At 34.2% G+C, this 27,085-nt stretch overlaps 2 protein-coding genes across 2 annotated transcripts in view; one reads left to right on the top strand and one right to left on the bottom strand.

Annotated features, from left to right (window-relative positions):
- The first annotated feature begins 7,115 nt into the window (after positions 1-7,115).
- On the top strand, positions 7,116-9,657 carry LOC101890414 (actin-57B). Its single transcript, XM_005178941.4, has 2 exons — positions 7,116-7,274; positions 8,357-9,657. The coding sequence occupies exons 1-2, from the start codon at positions 7,235-7,237 to the stop codon at positions 9,445-9,447; spliced, it is 1,131 nt and encodes a 376-aa protein (XP_005178998.1). The 5' UTR covers positions 7,116-7,234; the 3' UTR covers positions 9,448-9,657.
- Positions 9,658-19,263: 9,606 nt separating this feature from the next.
- Positions 19,264-27,085, bottom strand: part of LOC101895883 (retinal homeobox protein Rx) — an 89,711-nt gene continuing 81,889 nt past the window's right edge. Inside the window, exons 5-6 of the mRNA XM_020035207.2 lie at positions 20,637-20,802; positions 19,264-20,572 (exon numbers count right to left, since the gene is read on the bottom strand). Of these exons, the coding sequence (XP_019890766.1) occupies positions 19,806-20,572; positions 20,637-20,802 (933 nt within the window). The 3' untranslated portion in view covers positions 19,264-19,805. The remainder of the gene's footprint in view (positions 20,573-20,636; positions 20,803-27,085) is intronic.

Raw genomic sequence — 27,085 nt, 5'->3', positions numbered from 1 at the left:
TATTTATTTGAGGCAATTTGTTCCATACAAACCACGCATGGCACCCCAACCCCAAATCACATCCTCAGCCGTAATCCCTGCTCCCTATGAGCATCGATAATGAGAATTTTATTGAGCAGCAAAAAGAGGCCTTTGTTTCAAGAGGGTTGGGTTTGGGACACTTTCCGCAAAGGGTTTCCTCAATGGAAATTGTGTGTAACGAAGCAAACACCTAATAAAGCTAATTACTGCCAACAATTAGCCCAAAACTGGATTTGCTGCTTAGCGAGCAGATCCATTGATTGTCTGTTTGGAGTGGTCAAAGGATTATTGGCTAGAAGTGGTCAAATAACTGACCAGTTGTGATTATTTGGGACAGCTGCATTGCGAGAAGTGTTAATTTATCCCTTTTTCAAATCGATTTTAATGAAGTGCTTAAATTGGCTCTTCATTTCTAGGCAGCTGATAGTGTTGCTGGTGGTGCCCTCTTGGAAGTGTTTTATGCTACTAAGTGTTTATGTTTGGCGTACACTTAGCAGGCCATTTCGGAGTGCCCCACCTATAATTAGCACAACAAAATATTCATTTGATTTTACACACGCTGGACTAGATTTTATTTCGTTTGAGTGTGTGTGTGTGTGTTTGTAAATTTACATGTGCCACACAGTAGTGCATAGTGCAGTTTTTCTTGAAGATCGTTTTCTAAAATTAGAATTAGAGAAATGCTATTTTTCCAATATTTTGTTGTTATAACAAAATTTCATAGCACACACAGACACATGCAGACACCATTCGTGCAACACTTTGTAGGAAATGTTCATTTTCCAGGCCCTATTTTTTGACACTGTGGGGGTTTATGTGCCATTAAATTGAAGTTTCTTTTTTGTTTTGTTTATCGTGGCTGTGTGCAATCTTCCAAATTTTGTTTATTTTTAGTTACCAAAATGATATTGTTTTTTTTTTTTTGGAAAATTGGATCAGTTCAAAACCTAAATATAATTGTAATACATTTTCAGGGATAAATGTTAATAGTACGTGACTAAAGAATTGATATTACTTTATAAATAAAATTATACATTATTTTTTTTAAAGAGATTTGGTCAGAAAAATTAAAATTTAATATATATTTTTTAATGATATTTTTCCTCAATTTTAAATAAGTACTATAAATAACCTAAAAAAATTATGATTTTTCAATCAGACATTTATAAATTTTATTGTTGGAATATAATAGCTTTCTAATAGCATCCATAAAGTTTTTTCCTATACAAACACCAACATAAATAAATGTTTTTTTTTTTTTTTTAAATTTTTTGCCTATTTACCAATTTTTGACATTTTCTTTGTCTACCTTGATTAAATTTATAATTTTTTTGTTAATATTTTTAACCATATCTTAAATTGAATAATTATAAAAATCCGATTTTTACTACAATTTGATATTTTGCTGGGAAAATTTTAGGCAGTAATAGAAGCCCCCATTGATTCCATAGATGAAACAAGTAAAAAAGCACCCAAGCCGAAATTTTAATACCCTCCACCATTTGGAAGGAATTGGAAAAACTTAAAAAAAATCGTGGGAAAATACAGTTTGAATGAAAACAGACGACAACCTCCATTCACAATATTTTTTCATAGGCTATAGAACCAATTAAGACCTTTAAATATGATATTTAAAACAATTCCGCAGAATAATGTCGCTAATATCAACAAAATACCTAAAAAACCGAGGTACCGTTATATGCGAGGTATACGAATAGATCTACATAGACAACATAGGAAATTTTCTGTAATATCCATTACGCATTTCAAATACGAGATGTAAAACAATCCGGTCTATAATGTCTCTTATACCATAAAAATGCCGAATATAGGGAAGAATATGTTTGCTATACGAAAAAAAAATGATACAAAAAATTAGGTTTTCAGCAAAATCTTCGTGAATTATGCGTCTCTTTGAGCAAATAGGCAGTATGCCAAAAATTTAATACCCTACTCCACAAGGTGGTCAGGGTATTATGCCTTTGTGCATTTGTTTGTAATAGACAAAACGGAAGCATGTCCGTCCGTCTGTCTGTCCATGTATTTTTTTGCAAACAAAATACATGTCCATATGCATTTTTGAGCAAGTCATTTGTTTGACCCAAGGACGCACCCTATTGAAATTGAAGACTATCGATCAAAATTTAGATATAGCTGCCATATATATCTTCTTCCGGTCCAGCTCAAATAATATGGAATTTTGCATATGTGATCAATTTAAGCCTAGAAATAAACATTGTTTTTTTGTCCTCCGCACTCTGTAACAATGGTATTTATGGAAATAATCAAATCAGTTGTCACTAAATCCCCCAAAATTTCGGGAAAACACTCAATATTTTTGCAAAAAAGTAAGCCCGTAATAAGAAATAGTAACCCACTCTTGTTAAAAATGTGACTACCAATGTCGTTTTAGGGTAGCCAATTAAAACCTGGATCTAGATATATTACAAAAATGCTCTTTCCTATTAAGTAATAAAATACCCCTATAAGGACATGCCAAATAGTGAACCTTTTTTGAAGTTTTTTGGCAGAAAGATATTCAAATTAGCTGATATAGGCCACTTTCAATTCATATCACCATATATAATCCTATACGGCCTAAAGACTTAAATTTGAATGTCGTAATTTCTTATAAATTCCTATCAAAGATCGACCATATCGGCTAACCTCTTTCGTATATCCCCTCAAAAGTTCAGTACATAAAAAAGTTATTTATCTCATAGAAATCGACATTTAGCGGAAAATTCTCACATCGTTAAATCTTAATCGGATTTGGGCCAAATGAACCATATTGAAGCCCCTTTTCTGGTCTTCCCTATCAATTGGGAAAAAATTCTAATAATCTTAACTGGCCTTAAGTGCAAATCTTCGAAAATGTCAAGATCTCTACCAACTTTTTATTAGGTGAACGATAGGATATGAAGGTCCACTGCTTTCGATACTTTTTTGGGGAAACCATAAAGTTTAGACATCCATAAGCCATCTGTGCACTTTTACTTTTAAAAAAATCGTATTTTACGAGAGTTATGATTTACTCTTTTGGGAAGATACGAGAAGGAGTGGAACGACAGATCTAATCCTTTTTATTTTGGTATATGTTTGAAGAAAATATTATTAGGTACCAAGTTTGGACTATATCGGGTTCTTTCCTCGATTCATTTTTTTTTTTTTTTGAAAATCGATGGTAGCTTCTGTTGTGTGGCACGCGTGTTGCTAAGACCACATCATCTCCTTGAACTTTTGTGAACGGAAATTTATTTAACATGGCCCGATAACATAACGCCCGCTCTTGGCCCTCTGGACCAAAAAACCGCACCAAATTTTCACATTTTGTCTAATATAGGCAAAAATATAACGATGAGTCAAATTCAAAGAAAATCAGACACTAATTTTACAATTGAGGAGAACTATGACTATTCAAAATGTGAACCCTATCTGTGGTGCCAGAGAAATGACCCATGGACCTGATCTAAGTCTGATACAAGTATTAGGTATATTCTCAACTTGGGAGTTTTGTAGGGGAACTACCAGAAAGAATAAATCAATATGTTCTATATCCACATAGATATAGTGTTGATAGGGATATCTGAATGAGAAAAGTTTGAAAATCTTAAATTCATTTTTCATTTAAAAAGAGTTATAATTTTTTGAAATTTTGAGCCTCTATGTGGCAGGTACTGGACCTAACCTAGCCCTGAAATATGAAAAAAAATACGACAATATACAAAGTTTGAATGAAATTGGATACTCGCTCCGATTTCTGTGAGATATGCATTTTTTTAAATATTGTCAGTTTTTTTCCACAAGGGAATGTTGTGGAACTATATTACCATCAACCATGCTATGGAGGGTATATTAATCATGTCATTCCGTTTGTAACTCCTCGAAGTTCTCATGTCAGACCCAAAAAATTATATATATTTTAATCAACTCAAAATTCTAAGTCGATTTAGCGATATCAGTCTTATTTTTCTAAAGGATCAGTCCTCCCGAATGCATTCTTCTTAACACCAAAAAAATAATGTTATGTTCTCAAAAACATTGGCAGTCTTTCATATGAATGATAAGATAAAATTTTTTCCTTCACCAATTTACATCTTGAATTTATGAAAAGATCCTCCAGTCCCAATGTAAAAATATAATACGACATCGATTGAAAAAAAAAAGAACAACAACAAACACATTTTCGATCGAAATGAGAACATGACCCACTTAATTCTGTTTGCTACCAAAATATGTTTCTCCAAAATGTAAAACAACAAAAAGAATAGTTTTTTGTTTTTGCCTTCGATACCCTGCAAAGAATTGAAATGCATTGAGAAATAAAAAAACATTCGATAGCACTTTGTAACAGCATTACAACAACAACAACTAAAAAACAGGAAAACTCCCCGTAACCCTGAAGGGGTAATTGCAAAGAGAAGAGGTAACATAAACAAATTGTAAACAATTAGGAAAATGGAAATCACAGCGGGGAGGAAAATATGCTGAAGAAAAAACTAAGCGGCGATAATTGTTATGGAGGGATACGATGCTTATACCAATGGAATTTTATGCGACAATATTATGGGTACGGTTTTCCTTAAAATTTCAAAATACACGAGATTAATGCGAAAGTGAATGCAAACCAAAAATACTAACCCAAATATAATTTTTAACATTTGTAATTTATTAACAAGTAAAAAAGCTGTAAGTTAGGCCGGACTGATCTTACTCTCCGATCTTTGAATATTTGGAACGATTTTGGCAATTTTCAAAAAAGAAAAAAAAACATAAATAAATAAATAAAATAAAATCCGTTAAAAATTCTGTAGACAACTTTTGTCATAAACCATTACAATATTCAAATGCGAAACTTGAATAAGAAAAATCGGGGAAATATGCAGCTTAAGTCATCCAAATTCCGAATATAGGAGGTACCGTTATAATGGGGCTATCCGAAGACGTGGACCTGCACAGACAATTTTCTGTCATGGGCTGTAGTATCCATAACGAACTTCAAACACAAATTTCAAATAATTCTGGTGAATAATATCGCTAAAATCATCAAAATACCGAATATCGGGGGGTACCGTTATATGGGGGCTATACGAAGACATGGACCTGTACATACAATTTTCTGCCATAGGCTGTAGCATCCGTTACGAACTTTAAATACCAAATTTAAAATATTTCCGGTAAATAATGTCCCTTAAATCACCAAAATACCAAAAATGGGGAGGCACAATTATATGAGGGCTATACCAAAACGTGGACCTACATCACCCATTTTCAATACCAAAAGTCCTGCAGACATAATACACATTTGAGTAAAATTTTATCAACCTACTTCATTTCATTCGGAAGCTAGATTGATTTCCACAGAGGGACAGATGGACGGACATCGTTAAATCGACATAGATTTTTATGCTGATCAAGAATATATATGCTTAGTGCGATCTAAAATGTATATATCGAGGTGTTACAAAAAGAATTTTTAACTATTTTTTTTTTTTTTTTGGAAGAATTGTTTTTTTAGAGACCTTCCTTAGGATCTATTATTTGAGATCTTTTAAAAAATATTGCCGTAGAAAGTTCTTAAAATTTGGTATAACAGTATATTATTAAGATCGAGACCCGACCTTGGAGAAGATTTATTAAAAACATGTGAAAAAATAGAGCTGTTATTCATCTTTTTTAAAATATAATTTTACTTTATCTCAAAACACATCAAAAATATTTCCCCCTGTTTTATAGCAAATTAGCTGAACTGAATTCAAATCCAACACCTGTATTTTTAATGATTTCAATATTAAGTACAACTCAAAACAATATAAACTTAAATCCGAATCCTATTTAAAAAAATCTGTGTAACTTGACATAAATTTTCGTGATGACCTTCCACAGATGGTTTTTTTGGGGAAATTTTTTTTTTTTTAAATAATCTGATATTGTTTCCAAGTTGCTGTTGATTTTTGCCGCCAACGCCAAAATAATCTTGATCTCTAAAAATGGCGCAATCTTTGAACAATTTTTTCCCCAATAGTGAAACTATTACGAAATTTTTACGAAAAATATGTGAAAGAAGATTCGTTAATGAATAGCGTTTTTTTTTTTTTTTTTTTTTTTCAAAATATTTCTTGTTGTTGTCATTATTCGATGATGAAAAAAAAAAGAAACTAGAACGACCTAACTTTCATAGGAATTTTCTCTCAATCAAATATTTATTGATCTCTTATTGTGGGGCAGAACAAGAGAACAAAGAGAATTAAAATTTCTATAAAAAAAATTATTTCGATTTTCTTTTCAACGATTTTCTCACGCCCAAAATGCAACCGTTGCCATATACGGTACTTTTGCCTATTGCCTTATGATTAGTCAGCCACGTCATGGTCAGAGGGGGGCGAAAGTTGTGGGAGAGCCAACACTACTTTTGATCACGTCTAACTAAAAAAAAAAACTCATTTTTTTGCAACCTGGTGAAACTATCTCTCATTAACTTTTTCTCCATGGCGTTTTACCATTCTCTTTCATTTCGCGCTCTCTTTAGTTTTTGACCAGCAAATATTTTTCGTTTTTCTTTTATCTTTCTTGTCCTTTCTTTATTGTTCTCTTCCACCCACTGTCTGTCTGTCGTAATGTGTTTGCTTTGACCACTCTTTGCCCCTCCTGAGGAAGAACTCTCTCCCAGCATTCATCTGAATAGTCCATGAACAACCTGAGCAAATGTTGGAATGTTTGGTTTATTTTTAGTTAGCGATGATCATAGCGAAGAGTATTCGCCTGAGAGTGTATTGGTGTTGTTAGCGATTGAGGGTCCTGCCTTGTTGAAATGTTTAACGGAATTTTTGGATTTTCTTCGACGCTCTGCACACAAACACACACATGACACAACATTCACACTCACACCATCACCCACAGCCTCCCTCCCACTTGGATTTTTGGGGCTAGCACACAAGTGATCGCGGCGTTTTGTGGGTGTATGGGTGCTGTCTGTTGGATTTTTCACGTTTTATTTTTATCTTTTGGTGTTGTTGCCGTTCTATTCCTTGTATGTGTTTTTTGGTGTGTGATTTTTTGCCTCGATTTCCGTGATTTGTTTTATCACTTTTTTCGTGGTATAAAATCTGGTATCCGGTGCTCCGAATCTTCAGTCAGTCATTTGTGTTCCAAAGCGTACACACCGTATTCTTCTTTCTTCTCCGTTAGTAACAAATAAAACAAATCCGACATCATGTGTGACGATGAGGTTGCTGCTTTGGTCGTTGATAATGGTGCGTTTCGATCTAAAACCTAACTCCTGTGGATTAAACGGATATACCGACCGCCCGACTCCACCCAACAAAAAAATACAACAAGCAAATGGATTTAAAGTGTTTTGTGGATATTTCTCATAATCAAAGTCGAAGGATCTTGATATCCTTTTTTGTGATGAAGAGAGACAAATGGTGCTAATTTGAAAAAAAAAATATTTTTTGAAAATGTGCTAAAAATATATTGTGAAAAATGACGTGAATTGAAAAAAATCAAAAAAAAAATTTTTTTTTTAAATTTGAAAAAAATTAATGAAAAAAGAAACAAAATTAAAAAAAATATTTTTAACATTAAATACCAAAAAAATATGTATCCAAATATTTACGTCACTTTTTACAAAGCATTTTCAAAAATATTAAATTTTTTCCAAAATTCCAGGCATTCAAATTCTATGAATGAATGCACCACAGTCACAAATCTACAGCAAAAAATCATTATGAATTCATTCATAAAATTCTCAATTCAAAAAGAAACCAGCAAATGGACATTAATTCGACAAAGAAATTAAACAATTTTTAAAATTTCAAAATTTGCCATCGTCGAGATATTACGTCACAATATCTTTCGTAACCCAATACAGCATCAAATTGCATAAGATGGCAACAGAGATATTAAAAATTTTGAAAAAAATGCCTCTACGGCAAAAAATCGACCGCAAAAATATTTGGCGAATGGCCAATCGAATTGGCTTCGCAATTTTCAATATTTAATTTTTTTTCTCCAAGAAAATTCATTTACCTCTCTACGAAAAAGAAAAATCCATGAGAATGTTTTTCTCATCTCTTCCCTGGCGCTAATATTCAAAAGTCCAGGCTGATGACACACACTGAGAGTTTTCCCTCTCACCCTCTCTCTCTCTCTCTCTCTCCGAGATACACAATTTTCCAAAATGTTAACACGGGAAATCTTTGCCGTTCGTCGCCACAAAAATATTCTTCGATCCACAAAACTTTAAACTCTATTTTGCCGACGACGTCATTTTACCGTTATGCTACCGTCACAACGTCCACGTTATTAACGGCGAAATTTCTATTCGTTTTAGGCTCCGGCATGTGCAAGGCTGGTTTCGCCGGTGATGATGCTCCCCGTGCCGTCTTCCCCTCAATTGTAGGTCGTCCCCGCCATCAAGGTGTTATGGTTGGTATGGGCCAAAAGGACTCCTATGTCGGTGATGAAGCCCAATCCAAGAGAGGTATCTTGACCCTCAAGTACCCCATTGAACACGGTATCATCACCAACTGGGATGATATGGAAAAGATCTGGCATCACACCTTCTACAATGAATTGCGTGTTGCCCCCGAAGAACACCCCGTCTTGTTGACTGAAGCCCCCTTGAACCCCAAGGCTAACCGTGAGAAGATGACCCAAATCATGTTCGAAACCTTCAACTCCCCCGCTATGTATGTTGCCATCCAAGCCGTACTCTCCTTGTACGCTTCCGGCCGTACCACCGGTATTGTTTTGGACTCTGGTGATGGTGTCTCCCACACCGTCCCCATCTATGAAGGTTATGCCTTGCCCCATGCCATCCTCCGTTTGGATTTGGCTGGTCGCGATTTGACCGACTACTTGATGAAGATCTTGACTGAACGTGGCTACTCTTTCACCACCACCGCTGAACGTGAAATCGTTCGTGACATCAAGGAAAAGTTGTGCTATGTCGCTTTGGACTTCGAACAAGAAATGGCTACCGCTGCTGCCTCCACCTCCTTGGAGAAATCCTATGAACTTCCCGACGGTCAAGTCATCACCATCGGTAATGAACGTTTCCGTTGCCCAGAATCCCTCTTCCAACCTTCCTTCTTGGGTATGGAATCTTGCGGTATCCACGAAACCGTCTACAACTCCATCATGAAGTGTGACGTCGATATCCGTAAGGACTTGTACGCCAACATCGTCATGTCTGGTGGCACCACCATGTACCCCGGTATTGCCGATCGTATGCAAAAGGAAATCACCGCCTTGGCCCCATCCACCATCAAGATCAAGATCATCGCTCCCCCAGAACGCAAATACTCCGTCTGGATCGGTGGTTCCATCTTGGCTTCCCTCTCCACCTTCCAACAGATGTGGATCTCCAAGGAAGAATACGACGAATCCGGCCCCGGCATTGTCCACCGCAAGTGCTTCTAAATTGTTGGTTTCCAACATCCCACAACCACCCCCCACCACCACCAACAACAACAACTACACTTACCAACAACACTTGCTACGTTTGCACTCGGTTGTCTGTTGTCTGTGTGTTTGTATGGCTATTATCAGTCATGCTTGCGCTCGGGCGACATTCAATTGTTGTTGCTTCCTGGGCATAGTGTGACCAACATCCACACACACACACACACATGTAGTGCCTAGTGTAGAGAGATGCCCGCCCATCGTATTTGGTTCCAGATTATTTTTTTTAAATGTATGACTGAATTTCTTACACTAATCCCCCCCAAAAACCAACGAACATCCTCGACCTGATGCTACGCACATCAGGACAGTACAGCAACAACAACATCACCCCCCTTAGATGATAATTTTCGTGTGTCCTGAATGTTCTCTGTGTCATTTTGTGTCTTAACAAAAATTATTGTCCACTCTGTCTGTCTTTGTGTATAGCGCAATATAATAAAAATTTTATTAATTTTTTTATAAGGGGTTTATTGCCACATGTAAAATAATCTAATGTTTTCTTATGTAATTTTTTTAATCTAATGAAAAAAAAAACACCAAAAAATACCAAAAAAAAAAAAAACAACAACATTTTTTTGATTTTTTATACAATTATTTATTTTTTTTTTTTGCTAATGCAAAACACACTCACCTACTACACACTACCACATACAACAAAAAAACAATTCTTAATTTAATATTTTATATAATAATAAAATAATAGTTACAATTTAGTTTTTTTCTAAATAATCACAGTGATTATTTTGATTGAATGAATGAATGATGACAATGAAAGTTATGTCAACGATTATGAGTATTAAAAGTTCGGTAGTTAAAAAGATTCTTCAAAAATGGAATATAAACATTGAAATTAATGGATGCTTCTATTGAGAAATATCCAGAGTTGATATTTTCTAAAGCCACTGACAATATTAGAGATTATTGATTTAGACTTTTTCCGTTTTTCCAATAACAATGGGTGCAAAGTTGTAATATTAGGTATTTTTTGAATGAAAAGATTCAATATTTGTTGTCCTCACTCATAAAAAGTCACAAATATTTCAAGTGGCTGCTACAAAAGAATGTGATTCATGCTAGAAATATATATGATCAGATGAATTATCCATCATACATTTGCATGTCTATGAAAAAAAATTATCATCTCATTTTCTGTAGATCTAAAATGTTTGTTCTCCTATGGTTTACTGCCTCGTGGATAACATGACAATGTGTAGTTAGGACAATATTGGGGGATCTTTTTGCCTCTTCGACTGCTATAAATAAACTCACCCATTGTATGTTTGTCTGCCTGTGAACTCAACATCATTGTGGGAGATTTCATATTTCATGGTCTCCTGCCGTATATGGCCATCATTTGTACATATGCTCTTACTGTTCTCTTTTTCTAAAATCTATTGAGAGATATTTTTTATTTACTTAAGAGCAACATCTTCTCAGAGTATAATAGTAAATTGTGAATAGGAAATAGACACTTAAACATATTTCACCAATCATAAAATGTTTGAAAAAACGACTGACAATGCTAGATTGTTAAAAAAATAACAAACGTGATTTTGATGGGAAATTTTCCCAATTTTTTTTCTAAGGGGCCTATACGAAGACCTGGACATGCATACACAATTTGTTGTTATAGGCTGCAGTGCCAATTAGGATTTTCAAATAAAAAAATTTAAAACAATTCCGTTGAATAATATCGCTAGTATCATCAAAATACCGAAAGGGTGGTACCGTTATATGTGATGTTTACGAAGACGTGGACCTGCATACGCACATTTTTGTCATACGAAATTTGAAAATATTTGAAATCTCTAATATCATAAAAATACCGAATATTGGGAGTTACGTTATATAGGGGCTATACGAAGGCGTGGACCTGCGTAAGTAATTTTTATACAGTCCACCATACTATGGAGAGTATATATTTTAGACCCCACAAAGAATATATATTCTTGATTAGCATAAAATTCTAATTCGATGTCCGTCCGTCTCACAGTCTGTAGTTAATAAAATTTTTTTTAAATGTATATTATGTCTGCAGGAGTTTGGGTATTGGAAATGGGCCATGTAAATCCACGTTTTGGTATAGTCCCCATATTTGGCATTTCAAGTTTGTAATATATATTACAACTTATGACAGAAAATTGTTTGTCTATGTCCACGTCTTCGCATTGCCCCCATATAAAGGTACGTCCCTATAATCGGTATTTTGGTGATTTTAGCTACATTATTTGCCGATATTTTTCAAGTTTCGCATTTGAATATTGTAATGACTTATGACAAAAATTGACCATGCAGGTCCACATCGTCGTATAGACCCTGATATAACGGCTACATTCGGTATTTTTAAGATTTTAACAGAATTTTTAATGGATTTTGTTTTATTTATTTATTTTTTTTTGAAAATTGCCAAAATCCTTCCAAATGGTGGAGGCTACACAAAGTTCGGGCCGGCAGAAACTACAGCTTTTTTACTTTTTTAAAAAAATATTAAATTAATTTTTGTTCCGACCGGAGAACACATATTGTTTATGACGATGTATAGCCTCAGCTAATGTTCGATTATTTAAATGTATGGTGACTTCTGTTATGATAACTCGAAATTCTTCTATGGAGTAGCCTTCGAAAGAATTAGCCAATATTGTCTATTTTGTATCGGACCTAAATAAATATGATACAAATATTGCGACGTGCCAGGTTTAGACTATATCGACTACTTCCTTCACTTTATATGAGATATGGTAACATTTTTAGAAAATTTAAATGTCCGTGATGTAAAAGATATATTCGACCGATTCCATATTAATTTCAAGTTTCTATTTGAGAGAAATATTTAGATATAGCAAGTTGTAAAGCATGTTTCCCAAGTTATGGCAGATAAAAGTATTGAAAATTGTGATCCTTTGTTGGTTAGGTATGAGAAGGGGTTGACAGATATATATCATCTTCGCAACAAATCTTGTGTTAGTAAAGATGTTTGTATGTGTGAAATTTAAAGAGAGTTGGGTGCTTATTTGAGCGTTTTGTGTTTCAAAACTTTGAACCCTATGTGGGGAAGGTTCCCGAAGAAATGGTCCGATCTCTACCATCCTTATAACAGATCTTACGTTGATAGCAGTATTGAGATCTGCCAAGTCTGAATGGAATCGGGTGAAAATTTTGTGTTTATAAGCTTCATGAATACTCACAATTTTGAGCCTTTGTGGGGGAGGTACCAAAAGGGGTAGACCGATATATCCCATCTTTATACCAGACCTTGGGTTAATAAAACTATTGTGATGTGTGTAATTTGAGGAGAACAGGATTCTTATTTCGAATTTTATGATCGTTTTGGTTGTTCAAAACATTGACCCCTTGTGGGGGAGGTACCAGAACGAATGGTTCGATCTCTACCATCTTTATAACAGATCTTGAGATGTACCAATTCTGAATGGAATCGGATGTTAATTTCGAGTTTTGTGAGCTTCATGGATATTTAAAGTTTTGATCCTTTGTGGAGGAGGTACCAGAAGGAATGCACCGATATTTTCCATTTTCACACCAGACCTTGCGTTAATAAAAATATTGTGATGTGTGTAATGTGAAGACAATCGGACTCTTACCTCACATTTTATAAGTGTTACAATTATTCAAAATTTTGACCCTTTGTGGGGGAGGTACTTGATGGAGTGGACCGATATTGTCCATTTTCACACCTGACTTAGCACTGACGCAAATCTTAGGATTTGCAAAGTTGGAGCAAAATTGGATTGTCCGTTCTCTTTCTGTGCAAAAAAAAATATTTTTTTGAAAATTTCGACCTTTTGTGCGGGAGGTACCAGAAGGAGTGAACGTTATTGCCAATCTCCGAAATCGATCTAATTTTCATAATAGTATTACGATGCACTTAGGTTGGGCCAAATCGTGCGACCAGCCATCCAGATAGAGGCATGGACATCGCTAGATCGACTCCAAATGTCCTGAAACGGATTTTGTCCAAAAGATCTAGGGTCTAAAATCATTATTTCGACGAGGCACGTTTTAGCCATATCAAATGATATATACCCTCTCTAGCCATATGGCTGAGGGTATAAAAAACAAGATGAATCTCCAATTGCGCCTTCAACAGCCAGATCAAAGAGGCGCTATTAAAACGACTTAAAACATTTTTATTGTTTCAAAGTTGGTGTTTGGTGTTGATAAAAGAAAATAATACACAATTCCTGATTGTAAATAATCCACACATATTCACGTTTTCGTATAGTATCCAAAATTCGGCATTTTACTGATTTATGCCGGATTTTTGTTAGCGGAAAATGGTAATCTGCAATTAAACTAAGGATCTGTTCCTCAAATTTTCCTATTTTACTTAAATCATAAATAACGTCATTCAAAAACAGAACCTGACATTTTTTGCAAAACTCGAGAGAAAAGTACTAGGTACGAAGGAGAAGAGTTCTAATTCTTTGAAGAGGCAGTAAAAACGTTATTTTTTAAATTCTATGGCTTCGGAGCTAGAATTTCACATAAATTTAGATGGAGTTTTAGAAACTTTGCTTTAATTTTTTATTTAATTGCCCTCAAAATGTTCCTGCTTGATTTTACCGAAAATACATATGACTGAAAATGGTACCATATGGAGCGGTCGCTGAAATTCTCGTTTTTATATACCTAAAGCAATTAAAACATTCTGCATTGATTTTAAAAATTGATTTTTTATACCCAGAAATATTCGACGCAGGCCCTATAAAGTATATAATTTTGATCAGCACAAGAAAATATTCCATGGTCCTGTTTCTGGGGTGACGATACGGAAGAAAATGCAAAAGAGAAGAGAGTTTTCAATTTTTCCACATTAAATCGAAAATTGTAAAATAAATTTTAAGTGGTGTTCTTATTATAATAATGATGTCCTACCGGCTTTCCTTTACTTGGGAAAAAGAAAACAAAAATCATCCAAAAAAAAAAATAGATAAATCAAAATTTATTTTAATGTATTATTTAATATATAATATTATTTAAGATTTTATTTCTAATCATTTTTCATAAATAAACAATTATTTCTTTTATGTACAAAATGTATACAATTATAGAATACTTCAAACCGGATGTGTGTGCATTACTTTTGTATATTATCCTGGCGGCAATTAGTTAAACTAACCAAATTCAACTATCAACCGCTAGGCGAGACTATAACACATTTCGTATTTAAGACACAAACCCGTATTCACCACATGCGCAGAGAGATTCGGTTTTGTCTATGCTCTCTTAAAAACACTTACACCCTTAAGAGAAATCTTACTCTTGCAGGGCAAGAACACTTCTCTTTTCCCTCAAAAATTTTGTAAAGTGGTGGATTGCTAAACTCAACCCCACAGCTATGGGAATAAAAGGAGTATAAAAGGACTTGTAGGGACACCCATTGTTATGAAATATCAAATGGAAATAAATTGCAAAAAAAAAAAAAAAAATCACGGGGATGATTAACCCACTCGACGATGAAGTCGCAGTTCCTTTGTGATTTATCATGAAATTAAACTTTAGGTAAAAGTCATATTTGTTGTCTATAATTTTCACAGTTGGTGGTTGGCTGTCGGCACAACAACAACCGAACATTTTCACAAACTGACAAAATCACACGTTCTGGCATTGGAGTGGATAAAAAGGGACTAAATTAAAATGTATCACAAACTAATCAAATCAGTAGGTTGTCGAACATAATACGTACATACATAAATGAGTGTTCGGTTATTTTTAATGGAAGAAGGAACAGATATTCCATTTTCTCACAGTAAGAGTTGATGTTTAGTTGAAGATAAGAGAAAATAGCTCTTAAATTATACACAAGGACATTATGGGGAATTTGTCAAAAAAAAAAAGAAAAAGTGAAACACTCTAAAATTATGTTGATAATCAAAAGTGCTGTTCGTCATTTCCTAACGGAGAGTTATGTTTGTAACTCTCGCTCTCTCTCTTACTCTTATATATATAATGGGATTGAATGGCAGTGGTTGTATTTATCATGTCCTTATTAAGAGGAAATAATCGTGGAAATTTTTTAGTTGTAATGGTGACAGTGTTTTTAATTAGCATAGCCTTCGTTGTCTTAATGTGATCTCCCTTGTTGTAGCCGTTAGGGACTAATGTATCCTGCAACTGTTTTATTTTTTTATCTTTTAATCTTTTTCATTAATTGATTACAATTTAATTATTGTTTATAGGGACTTTCGTATGTGATTTGATTTTGAATGAACGTGGAATATTTAGCCTATGATGGTCAGCACCACCACCATCACAATGACAGGACGAATTATTTCGGCACATTTCCTTGTGGTATTTGTGTTGAGTTATAATTGCATTTAATTGCAGGTTGTCAGCGCTATCTCTTATAATACCTTGTCAATAGAAAGGGTAAGGAAATATTTATTTAGGTAGCTCCCCTAATAGTTGATGGTCTACAAATCCCAGTTGGATAGTTTAGGGTAATTTTCACTCATCATATTTTGAATATTAAAACGTCCTTTTCAGGGACAAAGAAAAACTTAGTATACCTCCAGTAATCCGAGTCTTAAAGTAGTTTGTAGATATTAACTACATTAACCCTTTTCAAATTTTCCATTCTTGTTTTCTTCTACATGGGGATTCCTGGTTTTGGTTTCCAAGTTTTAACACCTGTAAAGTTCAATTGCGAGGGGGCTGGTTTTTCATTTTGAAAGTTTTTTTTTGGAATAATAACAAGAAATTTGACCATACATTGTTTTACTTCATCCCCTTAGATAACAAATCATAATTGTGGTTATTAATTATTGGGGGTGAACTAGAAATGATTTAATCTGATTATTATTGGACACATATTCTATGTAATTATAAGCTAATGATTTATTTATTTTTATTTAGTTTGCATTGCAATCCCACGAAAAAGGGTTAAAGTTGAGAAAAATAACAGGAAATACAATATGTTTGAATAACCCTTTACTACGACAATGACACTATATATAACTATTTGGTGTTGAATATTGTTTCGCCAAAAGGGTTCATCACAGGTGTTATTTTTTATTATTCCAGCAACTATAACAAGGTTTTGAGCACTGCTGGAGTTGTGTATATTTTCTGTTTACTTAAGCTATAGTGCACATATCATTTTTTTTTACCGAAATGTGTTTAAAGTAGTTTTCATAAATGCTAAGCCCCAAGCTGACAAATCGTAACTAATTGTTTTGAAAAATTAAATTGAAAACTTCAAAATGTCTTAAATTGGTCGATTACTGCAGTTTTAATGCCACACCAAAACGTGGACCTGAATTGAAAATTTGATTAACTTCTCAATTTCGACATGAAATGTTCCAAACGATATTCGTTTGGTACAAGGACGAGCCTTTGAAATTGGTGAAAATCGGTTCAAATTAAGATATAGCTCCCTTCAACCAATTTTGGGTTAATTGTGCACCAAACGGCCAGTATCAGTCCAAATGACCTGAATTGTGGCACATCTTATCGAATTAAGTCTAGAAGCAGATATAACTATAACTAGGTAAAGTCCCTCACATCCGTAATATGCACCCCATATTAATAGAATTAATAAAATGCTATTTTAATGAGCGTATTTGTGTCTACGTATATCAGCTCTGATTTAGTTATAGCTTCCATCCGATAAAAATTTTCTATCCGATTTCACATTAAAATTTAACTATTCGACCATACAATTTTTCATTCAAACTACTCCAAGGATGTAATAAGTATTACATATCTAGCAAATGTTCCCTGATTCGTATCGGAAAATTAATTTACACCATACCGATTATAGCACTATAAGTGACCAATAACACATCACGCATTTCCAAAAACTGCCAATTGTTTAACCCAATGCTACCCTCATAGAAAAGTTCATAAGTTCAGCTCCATTCCTCATACACTTAAATCAAAATTTGTACAATTTTCTCTATATATATACGTTACACGCTTAGAGGGATCTATACTCTTAACTCAAGCTCTTTTCTTACACTCTATACCAAACCTGGTACCATTTAGTACGCTTCGTTCACGTTATAGTACTAATTTTCAAATGTACCTCCTTATCTAAATTCTCCGCATTCACAGTGATCCCAATACCAGAATTCATAATTGCAGTTCTATTCCTACACCATAAGTCAAATTTAGTACCATTTGGCACTTCTCGTGAAGATATTTTACTCATTTCCGGAACCACATCTTTCTATAATTAATTTAAATATCACACTTTTATCCTTTCACCCAAAATCGGATTGTACCAAGTTTAGTAGTATTTATTACATTTCTAGTACTTAGAAAACATTTCCAAAACTTTATTTCATCCCTACTTCCAAGACTTGACTCATATACTAAATTTCAAGGCCTTACCCTACACAAATTCGAATGGTACATACATTCGTACATTTTAGTATTTTTGGTACACTTACAGTTTGAATTTCCAAAAACTCCTTGGTTCATCTATCTCATATAACATCAAAGACCATCATTTCGAATTTCAGGTTTTCAGCTCTATCCCTCAACAAATACCAAATTAATTTCCATTTAGTAATCATTGTACGCTTTTAATGCATCTTTGCCAATCCTCTTCCATACATCAAACCTCCACACAAAAAGTGATCCTATTATCAAATATTAGATTTTCAACTCTATTCCATCCCCAAATGCCAAATTAATTACTTTTTAGTACTTTTTAGGTATTTCAAAAGTAAACTCCAAATCTCAACCTGAGACACAAAAATAGTGACCCGTATGTAGAATTTCAGATTTAAATAACTATCCGTTCACAGAATGCCAAATTTTGTACCATTTAGTATTTTTCGTAGACTCTTTATTTATTAGATTGGTAACCACAAGACGAGCATTTCAAAGACTGCATCCTTTCAACCAAAAATAATTTGTTCCAAATTTAGTACCATTTAGTATAGGACTTACTTTGGTGCACATTTCCAAAACCGTCTACTTTCCAGACTTCATTCTTATGCCAATAATACAAAATGGTATCAAATTTAGTGCTTTTTAGTACTTTTATACAAGGTGGCTCAAAAGTAATCCTTCTATCAGAAATTTTTATAAATTTTTCGATTGGCCCCTAATATCTTAATTACAGCCAAAAAACATTGAAAAGTCTGTCAAGTACATATGCATGTACAAGATGGCGTAAAAGTAAACTTCCGATTTTCTTTGGCTGTAATTAAGACATTAGGGGCCAATCTAAAATTTATAAAATTTTCTTATAGGAGGATTACTTTTGCGCCACCTTGTAAATCAAATTTTTCGGTACATCAATCATATACAACATCAGCGATGTTCATTACAAATTTCAGAATTCTAGCTCTATCTTTTGGAACCTTTCAGTCCACTTGTAGTAGTCGAATCGATCTCAGCCTTATATTACCCCAACACACCTAGCGATGTGATGACTCCAGCCATGCATCCACATAGTGTATATTGTTTTCCCCTCCTGATATTTACAATTTCCTAATTGAGTTTTCTTCATATTATAATTTCGGCCAGGCAACTCTTTGCAACAACTTTGATTACATATCGATCGAATGCTTTAAGCTTTTTTGAGCTTCATTTTTTCTCCTTTCAATGCATAACATTTATTACTAATTATGACACTCATACTGTAAAAATACTCAGTTATTATGACCGCACACCATAATGCTCTCTCCCCCCTAATTATGAAGAAGAGAAACAAATTAAATTTAAAAGTGAATTTTATTGGTGTCTAATTAATTATTATTATTATCTTAATTATATTATATTATATTATATATTTATTTATTTATTTATTTATACATTAAAAACTACAAATAATTATTATATAGAATATCGTATAATAGCTACACATTAAAATAGTGAGAAATGTTAAAAAGGAGCCATGGGATCCAAACGAAAATTGTGGAATGTGAGTAAAATTGCTGGTGATGTAGGGAGTTTAATTGCCTTGATTTTTATATTGTTGGTTGGTGGTTATTGAGATAGTGATATTGGCTATAACTTATTACATTTTTTTTTAATTTAACTGGGATTTCCTTTAAAAAAATATTAAAAATTAAATAAGACTTTATTTCTAGATATGTATGTTTGATTAGGTTTTTCTTGTTCTTGTCCATAAGTGAGACACAGTTCTTACACAAAATCTATCGCAACATCCACTCAAACGATTTATATCTAATAAACTACAACTAATCACTAATTAACTAAACGGTATTTTATTTTAATAGCATTTAAATACTTTTTCTTTTAATCTATGAACATTTGATTGAAATAGCTGCAACCTAGGAATGTAAATTGTAATCACTTTGACGGTGGAATGTGGTGTCCTAGACCATGGTCAGGCTTTTGTTGATGTTCTCCAGATGTTCCTTGGCCTTGATTCGCAGTGTGGCAATGGAATTCGAACGAATATCTGTTGTAGGTGACGGTTGCGTTTGACTGGTGCCAGAGGTTGAGGGTGAAATTGTTGCCGTCGCCGAGGTTGTGGACGAATTTGAATTGGAGTTGGCATTACTTGCCGAGCCGGAGCCATTGCTGTTCGTAATGGCAGGTATGGGGCTCTCACGACCCACATCGACAACTTCAATGTTTACGACAGATGAAGAACATTTCGTGGTCGTGTCATTATCACCGCCATTTCTACTGAGATTTTGTGGTGACAATGCGGATTGGTTGGCGGTATTTGCACTTAGCGATGACAGTGATCCTGATGAGGCTGGTGGTGGCGGCAATGCTGTGAGTGGGGAATTTGTGGCCGAGGCATTTGATGATGAGGTGGATGTTGAGGACATGGAATTGGCCACGGTTATCTGTGGCTGCATTGAGGCCAATGTCTGTGGCGACATACGTGACAAATGGGGCGATAAGTGTGCCAATGACATGTGTGGATGACCGCCATGACCATTGCCCGCCGAGCCCATTGAAGGTAAACCGTGTCCTTGATGACCCGACGGTGGTGGTGGCGGTGGACCATGCATACTGGGACCATGATGACCCATGGCAGCTAAACTGCTCATGGCCAAGTTAGAGGGTGCCAAGCTCAGCGGCGGTGTGAGATAGCTGGGATAGACATTTTGAGGATGTGAAAGGAATCCTGTGGAGGAAAAGAAGAAATTTAATTATTCTGCATTGTTGGAAGGTTTTGTATAAAACCGTACCTGGTAGTGCTGATAGTAAAGGTGGTGACAGCCATGGATCCACAGGTAAGCCAGAGGGTCCACAGCCCAAACGATGTGGCAGTTGTGTAAAGTGTGTTAGACCTAGGCGTAGACTTTCCGATTTCTCTTGACGCCGCCATTTTGCCCGACGATTTTGAAACCAAACCTGTAATGATATAAAGGAAAGGAATTTTGAGTGGAATTTTTTTATTCTTTGCAGAGTTTCTAAAATATTATTAATAAGCTCTACCATAATAAAATCTAAACTAAAATATTAAAAGGCTTGTATTAAAATCAGGTTTATGAGCAGATATAGAATATTTTTGTGTTAATTCTCATTGAAGGAGTGTCCAAAATGTCAAATTACAGGCAATTCGTTGGAAATTGTGGCTGAAAATGAGGAGGTACTGCTATATGTAGGAGTAAATCTATAATCGTATTAGTGATAATACCATCTGAGAACCTCAATTATTATATGACACCTTTTTTTGATGGTGAATTGCATTTCCAAATTAAAAAAAAATCTGAGACTCTTAGGAGACTTATATTTTTTCTATAGGGAAATCGTGAAACCCCCAATTCTAGTATTCCTTTTTTCTAATGAAGAAACTCTAGGACCTTCAGTTTTATAATTTTTAGTGAAAAAACAATACTTCGACCCCTGTGTCTCTGATTTTCATATTTTATAAAAAAAAAAAAAATCTGAAAAAATTGATTTTTGATATTTTTAATAGAACGAATTTTGAGGACTTTGGTTGTTTACAGTAAAATATTTGATTCCTCGATTTTTTCATTGAAAAATACAAGATGGTCTGATATATGATTTTATCTATAAGCAAAAATCTGAGACTTTCAGGTCCTTAATTTTTTATTTAAGGTTTCTAATTTTTTCCATAGAAAAAAATCTAAGACTTTGATTTGTACGGGAAAAAATTCTGAGAACCCATAACTTTTCTGTAGAATAACATCTGAGATCCTCAGGTCTTCGGAAAACCTACATATATATTTTTTATAGAACAAAAGTCTGACAGGCTCAGGTCTTTAAGACCCTCAGGTAATTGTTTTTTTTTTTTTCTATACATAAAAATCTGGAACCATCCCAAGTTTAATATTTTTCTATAGAAAAAAATTGAGACCCTCAGGTCTTAAAGACCCTCAGGTCATTGGTTATTTTCTATAGATACAAATCTGAAACCATCAAATCTTTGATGTTTTTCTATAGAAAAAATTTGAGAACACCAGATCTTTGATATTTTCAACAGAAAAAATTCTCAAAGCTTCAGGTTGTAGATTTTTCAGGAATATCCCAGTCTCTGATTTTGCTCTGCAGAAAATCTTTGACCCTCAGGTATCTGATTTTTTTTTCTGTATAGATTCGAATTCGAAGCCTTCAATAGTTCTCTTTAGCAAGAATTCTGAGAAAAATATCGAGACCTTAAGGTTTTAACTTTTCTTTTACAAAAAGTACTGAGACCAATATGACTTTGGTGTTTTTTTATTGCAAAAAAATCTTGGAACCTCTTGTTTATGATTTTTCTAAAAAAAACTTTAGACAGTAGATATTTTTCAATGGAAAAAATTCTGATACCATCAGTACTGGGATTTTCTTACTCATTTTTTGAGTTACCGACAAACATCGGTAACTTTGAATCCCAAAATTTTGGTATAAAAAAGAAGTTAAAGTTGACAACATTGGTATAATTAGATTTCGAATAATTAGATTTCGTCGCTAACTTACCGAAATTATAAGCATTTTAATATAACTTTGATTTCTTTTAAAGAAAAAATTCTGGGATGACATGGATATTTCTATAGAAAAATTCTGCAACAATTTGGCTTTTAAGTTTTTATTCAGGATTTTTGATTTTTTTTTAAAATTCTGGGACAAAATTCATAATTACTACACTTCGGAATCTTTTTTTTAGATCAAATTAAATTTAATTACCTACAAAATTTATGTGAATTATGAACATTCATATTTCCAACTTTTCGCTCTTTACTCATTTACATAAACCAAAATATTCCTACTTGGGTATCTTCCCATCGCATCCACACCTGCAGATTTTATTTTCATAATCATTTTTAATTAATTTATACAAATTGTGTTTAATTACTTTCAAACGAAACTGACATTTATGTGCCAGAATACACAGACAATACTCGGATAAATGAAAGCGCACACACCCACCCGCAAATGGAAAACATTTTGCATCAACATTTAAAATATTTGCATGTGGTTTAGTTGGTGTATGCGTGTGCGTGCGTATATACCCAAGAGAGCTTGTGTGTGTTTGTGTACATTTCCGTTGGTATTTATCTCAATTAGTAACTTATTTAGTCTGACTGTCACTCTCTTCGTCGTTCTTCTCTTTTTACAACTCTTCATTAAGTCTAATCACAACGAATAATTCTTGTTATCCTTTTGCGTTGTTGCCATGAAAATAATGTCTGCCATTGCAGGGATAGATCGGCAACAGATTAAACAAGGAACTTAACCTCCTTTTCGCTTTTCTTTTGCTCTGATTTCCCTCTCTCTCTCCCTTCTTAGCATTGTGGGTGCAAAAACTTTTTCCTCCTTTCTCCCATCCTTTTGTTTGTTAAGATAATTCTAATTATAGCCTGTATGACTTAATTGAATTTTATCTCCTTGCCTGTTATAGGCCAACCATCAAAGTCCCACACTGTCTGTCTTTGGTGAGGAATGAATGCAAGTTGTCTTTTAGCTGGAGCATCTTCAGTGTTGTTGTTGTGCTTTTAATTTCTTTCAATTTGTGTTCAGTGTTAGTCTTTTGCACATCACTGGAAAAATGCCTTTAATTGTCTGTTTTATGTTTGAATTATGGGTGATGGGGGGATTTGGGGATGTATGTGTCTGTGTGCTTAACCGCCATCTTGTTTCTCGCAACTTCATCTCCCACTCACACACACACACTTTTCAAATGAATTTAGTGTGATAATTAAGCTCATTCATTTGCAATTATATTTTATGGTTTCCCCCCTCTCCGAACCTAAGAGGAAAAGAGAAAGTTTCTTAGCCATGGAAAGGATGATGGAGGAAAAGAAAAGCTTCGAAATTTGTCTTATCACGATGTTGATTATTGAGTTTGTTCTTGTCAAGTTAATGACATTTAACGTGTTTATTGCTATTCTCATTGTGAGTGTGTGTGTGAATGTGGGTGGGTGACTGACTGATGTGTATTGGATTTGTCAGAAGTTGAGGATTGTGTAGGTGTGTGAGTGTGAGTTAAACTGTCTGCGGATATGCCTGACTGGCTGGCTGGCTGCTGTTGTCGTTGTCATTGCCGTCTCCGTTTTGTTACTGTTGTTGCAAGTTTAATTAATTTTTTCGTTCGTTAAACTAATTGCTGCCTAAGGCGATAATCAGCAAGATAGCTGGCAAGCGTGTTCAACGTACAAACAGCCAGCCGAACACTCAAATAGGTTCCCCATAATTAGTTTAATGCCAATTCCCTGTTATTTAATTTTCGTTAAAGTTCAATTTGCAGATTATCTTAATGAATGAATGTTCTATGGCATAATTGTGAATACGGGTTTTAGGGAATTAATTTTGTGATTATTAGTAGACAAATTGGAGATTGTGAGGGAGGGGATAGTGTAAATAGAGTTATTCTCTTCATAATCTGGAAGAGGGATTTATTCTTCAGTGTTTGCTTCAAATGCAGATTATTGAGTTGCGATCTTTGGAATAGTTCTTATGTTTTTGGGGTTCATATTTGACGTAATTATTTTGCCATTTCAACATTTTCCAAAATTGATTTGCTACATATTAATTTAATATTTGATAGGAAACGCAAGGATCAGGCCTTGTATGACATTTTTATGTAGGTATGGCTTGTGTATTACATATTAGCATCAAATGGGGGAAGCGTGTTTATTATTTATTGTTTTTCAAAATTTTTCGGGGATTTAAGGATTTAGACCGATACAGTCTTAATTTAAGTGAGATAAAAATATAATAATGCACAAAATGTTAAATATAGAAGGCACTCTTTTTGGTTTAAATCAAGTTTTTGATTATTCAAAAATTCAACAAATTATGATATGGGTTACAAAAGCAGTGTACAAAATAGTCGATTTTTTGAATTTACAGTGAAATCGATAAAAATATATCAGTGTCCGAAATTTGTATAAAACATGGCCGATCTTCTTTATATTAAAAATATATGATTTTTTTATTGAAAAAGTTAGCTGGCATCGGCTTTGTACAAAACAAAAAAAAAAAAAAAAAAAAAAAAAAAAAAATACAGGAAAACCCATCAGATTATGAATATAGAGCTAAAAATACAAGTTTGCATGGCAAAATAACCTAAATAGAGGGGCAAAATCCACATTCCTTCATCATTTTTTGAAATTTTTGGATGGAGATTCCTTGGTATTCTTAAATTTTAGATATACAGGATAAACTTAGATGAAAAAACTACAACCAACTTCAGACTGCTGTCATTTCTAAGCCAATCGTCCGACAGCTGTTAAAATTATTCCAGTGACAGCTCATTATATTGTTGACAAGCGTACAAAAGCATTTTGGTGAGAATTTTCCAGAAAAAAACTTATTCGTGATGGAATTCAAGTGTGATTTCTTTATATTTGGCTGGAAAACCACAAGTGGCTATCGTTAGAGCACCTGCACCTTCAATTGGCCGCCAGAACTCAAGCTCCGGCCATGGTTATGGTGTGGGCCGCCATAACAGCCGATGGTCGCTCTACGCTAGTATCAATCGACCGTGGCATCAGAATAAATGTCGAATATTATCGCGAAAATATTCTGGAGGATGTATTAAAGCCTTGGACACGCAAACATTTTGGCCGCAGACCTTGGATATTCCAAAAGGACTCAGCACCATCGCACTCATCACGCGCCACCCAAGAATGTTTACAAAATGAGGTTCCTCGCTTCATTTCCAGCGCACAATGGCCACCAAAATCCACGGATACCAATCCGTTGAACTTTTGTGTCTGGAGTATTTTGGAAAGCAAGGTTGACACTAAAAAATACGAAAGTGTCGATCACCTCAAGCAAGCGCTTCACCGGGAATGGGCCAAAATACAGCAGAGCAACATTCGGACAGCGTTTCATTGACCGTTTGAAGAACATAATTCGTGCCAAAGGTGTCCAATTCTATGCTATATTCAATGCTATTTCTGACAGTTTTTGCTTTCATTCAATAAAATTAAAAAAAAAAAAAATTAAAATTGGTGGTTTTTGACTTAGTTTCATTTTTTATATATCACCCTGTATAGAAATATTACCTTCAACCACATTGTCTAGGTATTCTTCATGAGTTTTTTTTTTGTTTCTTGTTAAATGTTTTGGACCTCTTTAGATAATATTTGAAGGTGGACCTTATCGGTTATTTTGTCCTAGCCAGCTAGGCAAAGGGAAAGACTGTAGACTACAAGGACTATGGTCCAGACAACTACAAAGGGTTCCGATCCAGCATACATGAGGTCTAAGAACGTTAATTTAAATTTAGTTTGACTGCAATGTAAATATTTTGCTCTAATTTACATATTTTTCTTTATTAAAAAGTGTTTACTTAGCGAGAATTGAAACCCCATTTAAACCTTGAATATTAATTAAATTCACGAACCGATGGTGAACTGAAAGTCCCATTGGTATAATGGTATACATCCATCCATCCAAAAATTTATATTTTCCCAGAAAATTTTAAAGTTGTTGGCAAAAATTCTCCTTTTTTTATAATTTATAATTTTTTTATTATAATTTTGTTTTTTTTTTAACAATATTTCCAAGAATTTCTAAAAAAAAACCTTTTAATTAAATAATTTTTTTGCCGCAAATAAATTAATATGACCTTCTATGTGTTTTTGGCTAATTGGCACTGTTAATTCAGCTGACTGTCATTAGTGATGCCAATGTTGTAAAAACAAAACAAAAACAATAATACTTTTCAATGTTGACGACGACATCGACGATGCCGAGGATGATGATGGTTTTAATTAAATATTCTACAATTCTGTGTTTGTATGTCTGAGCTTGACGTGGCGGCGGCGGAGAGAGAGCGGAAAGAGGATGTGGAAGAGGCTGCTTCTTCATTTTAATTAAATCATCAAAAATCAATTTTGTAATTTCCATTCATGGCGCGCCATAATGAAAATAAACATCAACAACACCCACACTTGTGCACACTCATACATACACATGTATGTGTGAGCCCCCCAGGTATTTACCAAATGCTGCAAGAGAGGGTGGAAGAATGAAAAATCATTTTATTATACCCAACTTTTCAACGCCCACTTATGTCTTCCCCACAAAAGTTGTTGGGAGAGCATGAGCTTTTTCAATTAAGCTTTCTAGGTTGTCATACACAATTTTCCCAGAATCTCTTTTTCTCTCGGAAAATTCTCTCCAAAAATGAAAAACAAAAATAATATATATTTATTCCACTTTTGACCCCAGACAACAA

The sequence above is a fragment of the Musca domestica genome, unplaced genomic scaffold, assembly GCF_030504385.1.
Source record: "Musca domestica strain aabys unplaced genomic scaffold, Musca_domestica.polishedcontigs.V.1.1 8, whole genome shotgun sequence".
Lineage (NCBI taxonomy): Eukaryota > Metazoa > Arthropoda > Insecta > Diptera > Muscidae > Musca > Musca domestica.
Note: the sequence above shows the minus strand (reverse complement) of the source record. Positions and strands in the feature narration are given on the sequence as shown.

Coding starts and splice junctions, on each gene's coding strand:
- LOC101890414 (XM_005178941.4), top strand. CDS start 7,235: ATGTGTGACGATGAGGTTGCTGCTTTGGTCGTTGATAATG. Junction 7,275..8,356: donor TGCTTTGGTCGTTGATAATG/GTGCGTTTCGAT, acceptor TATTCGTTTTAG/GCTCCGGCATGTGCAAGGCT.